Genomic DNA, 6,000 nt, shown 5'->3' on the forward strand with positions numbered 1-6,000 from the left:
ACAAGCTCAAGTGTCCTGTTAAGAAGTTAACTGGAACTGAACCAGAATGACTTTGGAGAACCTCCTAGTAAGGATGGGGAACCTTTCTTCCGGATGTTCCTTGCTTGCCCTCAAATTTCACACTATTATTATGATTCACTCAATATAAATTTACATCGCTATTTGAAAAAAAGAAAACAACACACCACCTTGATTTATTGACCTGCCTTGGTTGCTTTGGCAGGGTCAGACCAAATGACTTCACAGACGTTATATCATCCGTGAGCTGGAGGCTCCCCACTCCTGCCTTGGGAATCACTTTTAATTAGGACCAAATTTACATATTTTCTAAATCGATGCAACCTTTAAAAAGACCCTGAGATTGATCAAAATCGTTTCTGAGCACAGTCTAATCTAAAGTAATAGTTCATTTGGCTGGTGTTCCTCTTTTAAATAGAACCAAAGAAACAGTGACTGATTCTCTCTCTCTCTCTCTCTCTCTCTCACACACACACACACACACACACACACACACACACACACACACACACACACACGGAAAGGGAACATAATAGGATTTGTTCAAAATCAAGCAACATTTCGAACAGCCAGACCTGTAGAACTTCTTGCCTTTCAGGAACTGAAGTTCTTTCCTTTTGTGCCATTTGGGAGCTATGAACACTTGAAGTGAGTGAGACAATGCTCCCTAATTTAGATGCTGTTCCCATGCAGAATTCTGCATTATTTGAGCCCAAAGAATGTTTCTGTTCTAGTTCTACTCCAGGGAAATACAGTGACCTCACCTCAAGAAGGAAAAGTGAGCAACAGTGTCTGCACTTAAAAGGGGGGGCAGGAAGGGGGGATGAGTTGGACACATGCCTGCGATCCCAGCTCTTTGGGAGGCTAAGATGGGTTTGGGGGGGTCAGGGAGGGAGGAGGAGATCATGAGTTTAAGGTCAGATTCAGCAACTCAGTGAGGCCCTGTCTCAAAATAAAATAAGAAAGAAAGAAAGAAAAAACAGGCGTGAGGATATAGCTCAGTGCCAGAGCATCTGCCTAGCATGCATGAGGTCCTATGTTAGATTCAAATCAATGAACAAAGAAACAGAGACATATATGTGTTCACACACATGCACACACTCACACCCACACATGCACACTCACAGCCCTGTGTCTATTCCAGGACAGAAAAAGCAGTCTGGAAGCATTCATGCTCCCTGGGGTGGGCCTGGGGTGGGCCTGGGTTTGGAGGAAATGGATAACTTCACTTCTTCACTTTCACACTTGAGGAATGTCTGAATGCAATCACTGCCCCCCACGCCCTGCATGGAGGGATGGCAGCGCTGTATGAGGAAATACATACGATCAGCTCCCGGTACTTCTTCTTCAGGGACTGGTGGCGCTCTCGGAGCTGATTGGCCATGAGTTTGTATTGGTCCCTCTCCTGCTGGCAGGTGTCCAGCTCCTTGGAGAGGATCAGCAGGGCCTCCTTCTTGCTCTCCAGCTTTCGTTTACACACCAGATACTGTGGATCCAACACATCCAGCAACAGGTCAGAAAGGGCCCACCAGCCTTCACACAGGCTTCATGCTGGACTATTTTTTTGGCAGTACTGGAGTTTGAACTCAGGACCTTGGAACTTGCTAGGCAGGCACTCTACCACTGAGCCACACCTCTAACCCAACCCCTGTCCTTTTTCTGCTTAGGGACCATGTAGTAGGGAATACTTGCTAGTACATAAAGTCTGCTACAGTGTCTGATGCACACTCCCACAAGGACAGAACCACGACTTTAGATGGTCATGAACTTTCACAAACAGGGACAAATCAAATAATTCACTTCATCAGTACGTTTTTTAAAAAAAGGATATTTTTAAGCTATATAAATCAGTTAATAAGAAAGCTAGGCTCAAGTTTTGCTTTAAAAATTGTAAACATCCAGAAAAGAATAAAATTTAGGCAAGTGCTGGTGGCTCATACCTATAATCCTAGCTACTCAGGAGGCTGAGATCTGAGGATTAAAGTTTGAAGTTACCTAGACAACAAAGTCCATGAGACTCTTATTTCCACTTAACCACCAAAAAGCGAGAAGTAGAGGTAGAGTGTCAGCCTTGAATGAAAAAGCCAAGAAGAGTGTGAGGTCCTGAGATCAAGTCCTAGTACTGGTGCACACACACACACACACACACACACACACATATTTTATTAAAATATATTGCATAAAGACACTGAATAAAAATGTTTGCAAACATATTGCTAATAATGATCTCTTGGTAAAAAAAATTTTTGCTCAACATTTTGAAATTTTTCTGTTTTTTTTTTAAATTTTCTGAGATAAATCCATAAGACTCTTGTAATTTTAAAAATAACCCCAAAATGTAAAGCAAAATAACTGAATTGAACTAGAAACCACTACACCCAATTACTCTTGCCCAGAAAACTCAGCAATGTTTTGGGTTTTTAAATTATCTTTAAGTAATTGTGCACAGGGGTTTTAATTCAACATGTCAGTTTCAGAGTACACTGTATCTTGATTAGTGTCACCTCTCCATCATGCTCCCATCTCTCCCAATTCCACCCATTCACTTGCACTGCCAAGTTCAATGTTCACATATGTACATTGTGTTTTACGACTGTATTCACCCACCATCCCTCTCCGTGTGTGTGTGTGTGTGTGTGTGTGTGTGTGTGTGTGTGTGTGTGTGTGTTGGTCCTAGGGCTTAAACTCAGGGCCTAGACACTGTCCTTGAGCTTCTTTTGCTCAAGGCTAGCACTCTATCTCTTGAGCTTTAAGTCCACATCTGGCTTTTTGGTGATTAACTGGAGGTAAGTCTCTATAGATTTTCCTGCCCAGACTGGCTTCCCATTATGATCCTCAAATCTAGGATAGCTATGATTATAGATGTGAGCCACCAGTGCCCAATTCTCAATGTTTTTTGGTTTTTGGTTTTTTTGACTCAGGAATATGCTCACTAGCTCAGCCTGATATGCCCAACTTCCATGATTCAATGCCGACAACTACCACCTAGATACCGATCTTCAGAGCTAAGTATTTTAGTTGTACTTTGAGTGATTCCCCAAAAGCTGGAGCTCAGGCCTGTCCTCAGCTCCACTGCCCTGCACCAGCAACCATTCTCCCCTGCCAATCAGTCACCTACACTGGCTGGCCTGAGCCCAGCCTCGGACTCCACTTCCACCGGATAAATGACACCATCTGCTGTTATTCACCTATGGGAAATGTGGCACTAAATACCTTTTGAATTTGTCCCGTAAAAACCCAAATTGAGAGCATTCGTGAAAACAATTTATAGTTTCATTATCCCCTGTGACATGGGCGTTCTGTCATTGTGGATACTCACACAAAGCAGACGGAGTCAGCATTCCCAGACCATGGCAGTCAATGCTCCTTTATGGACAAAAAGCATTACTCATATATAGTGCTTGCTCGGAACTGACTTTGTTAAGTTCAATTTCAAATAAATGAAAGGGGAGAAAAGAGAGGTTGGAGCATTTGCACTTTTTTTTTCCTTAAAAAAAAAAAGGTAATTGCTTAGCTTTAAAAAACAAAGGAGAAAGAAAAGCCACTCTGAGATGGATTTCAATTCTGAGAGGACGCTTTACCTTGGATGAATTTTATTCCTGGCAATAATGAGGTTGGAATCCTGTCTTAAAACATCCTAGATTTTGAGATTTGGACATCGTCTTCATGGGGGCAAAATAGTTCTGGTACCACAGTGATTTTTCAAGAGGGAAAATCCCCAAGGAGCAAATATCAGAGAGTCTCACAATCCTCAACAGCCATGTCCCCAGGGAAGTATAGAGATTTCACAGGAATAAAGGAAAAAAATACCATTTACATACAATTCAACGGAGCTACCCTGTCCTCCAGTTCTTTTCTGTGATCAGCAGCCCCACTGTCACTGCCCTGGGCATCAGTGGCAGAAAGGGACAAGGTTACCTTTGTCCCTCCAACTTGTCAGATTGAAAACTCAGACCCCCAACCAATGCAGGGTGCCTTTGAATTTGAGGGAAGAAAATGCCAATTGTGTGGGGACACTGTAAGAGTGAGGAGCTGAGATCTGTGCCCAGGATTCACAGCTGTGAAAGATGCTAACCAGTCTGCTTGCTTCTAGGTTTGCTGTACCTGGTGAAAACCAGGCCCAGAGGCCTACACGAAGGCCCCACGGTCCCAGGTCTGAGGACCAGAGTTCCATTCTAATATATTTTCCTATCTTGTTAGCCACCTGAGTTGATGAGTGCTTATGATCTTTATCCTAGGTACAACAACAACAACAACAAAATCAGTGTTTTGTCACAGGCTGCTACCCCCAGTTTTGCTGTTGGACAGTGATATAGAATATTTGGTATGTTTATCACTTCAGACTCCCCAAAATCTGAAGCATTTCTGGAACCAAAGCCTTTTAGAGAAAGAACCTGACATTCATTTGAAAGCCACCCTCATGAGCGAGGAACAGTGGTACATAGCCAGAATCCCAGCTACTCAGGAGGAGAAGGGTCACAGTTTGAGACTGGTCTTGGGAGAGAAAGCATAAGTATCTATCTGAAAACCAAACTAATCTAACTATCCTTCCATCATGGATACCATTAGCTCTTTCTCTGGACCGAGATACAACTCTATTAAGTAAAGCTGGCCCCAACCTCTCTGAGCCCCTGGGAAAGAGAAATGCAGTGTGAGAGATTAAAACACTGTGAACTGTTTGTAGAAACCGAACACATTATTGTTATAGTATTTATTTACAGCAAACAAACCACTGTTACGGACATTATTTCCTGGTCAACACCATAGCAGGTAGAGACCCACCATTTCCCCCATTTTCCCAGGAAAACAGCTGAGATTTCCAGAGGTTCGGTGTCTTTTCCTTAACTCACAATGTCGGCTCAAGCTAGAAGTTTCCACCACACATTCTAAGCTCTGTTCATTATTCCACATTCACACCAAATAAATCATTAGCAGTTCAACATGCTTCTTGTTTTGTGTAAAATCATATTTTAACAAGACACTCCCAGAGGCGAATGCGAAGTTCAAAGGAATGTACTGAAGTCCCACCACAGGGCCTTTGTAGGCCATTCCTCTTGTTCTTATTGCTTGGCTTCTTTCCTGACTTCTTTCATACCTTTGTGTGCTCTGTTTCCTTCTCAGAAACCTTCTCCCTCTCTGAGTATCAATCCCCTTAGCTGGTTTTTACTGTCTTTCATGTATGGGCTATTTGACCTTGATCGCTACTTCTCTATAACAGTAGAAATGGTTTTATTCATTACAGATTCCCCAGTGCTGATACACAGCTCATGTGTGATCACTCTTAGATAAACAGGTGATAGATGATGGATAGATGGATGGATGGATACACACATATACACATACATAGTAATAGCTATACCGTACATGTATCATAGATATACCATATGTAGTTATGTATATCAAGCATATGCACATATATAAGGTATGATGCTATATAACAGTGAGATTGTGTAGAAATTGACTCAATATTCTCTTGCTATGTTTATGTATACATACATAATACACATAGAATGAATGTAAAATAAGAATGTATGTGCATGCATTATGTACAACAGACACACGTACACACTGCATGAGACAACCACATGCAATGATTCTCATTACGGCTTCAATAGGCCATGTGGTATATATGATACTGCCCCTGGTCTCCAGGCTCCCAAGCCCTGTATCAGAGGCGGCATCACAAACCATCTAGCCAGGACTTCTTGCTATAAATGGAGAAACTGGCACTCAGAATGGCATCAGGACTTCCCGTGGCTGGCTAGCAGGACTCAAAAGTGGGTCAGAAACTAAGGATTCATCTCACTCTGAGTTTCAGACTTTCCTGCTACCAAATGCCTACCAATTCACAACCGGGAAGTAAAAAGCATGAAGTAAAAAGTCTATGAACTTAGAATAGTGACTAGTGATTTTGTGATAAAGAGCAGACAATAATAACTGATAAGTGGGATCAGCTTGGCAAAGAAGTGTTCAACATGTGAG

At 42.3% G+C, this 6,000-nt stretch overlaps 1 protein-coding gene across 2 annotated transcripts in view; it reads right to left on the reverse strand.

The window, feature by feature from the left end:
• The window catches only part of Ccdc149 (coiled-coil domain containing 149), a 54,337-nt gene extending 50,952 nt beyond the window's left edge, over positions 1 to 3,385 (reverse strand). For both annotated transcript variants that reach the window (XM_013009203.1, XM_013009202.1), the window contains exons 1-2: positions 3,338 to 3,385; positions 1,343 to 1,504 (exon numbers count right to left, since the gene is read on the reverse strand). In XM_013009203.1, coding sequence (XP_012864657.1) covers positions 1,343 to 1,402 — 60 coding nt within the window. In that variant the 5' untranslated portion in view covers positions 1,403 to 1,504; positions 3,338 to 3,385. The remainder of the gene's footprint in view (positions 1 to 1,342; positions 1,505 to 3,337) is intronic.
• Positions 3,386 to 6,000: the final 2,615 nt, after the last annotated feature.

The sequence above is a fragment of the Dipodomys ordii genome, unplaced genomic scaffold, assembly GCF_000151885.1.
Source record: "Dipodomys ordii isolate 6190 unplaced genomic scaffold, Dord_2.0 Scaffold8, whole genome shotgun sequence".
NCBI classification, from domain to species: domain Eukaryota; kingdom Metazoa; phylum Chordata; class Mammalia; order Rodentia; family Heteromyidae; genus Dipodomys; species Dipodomys ordii.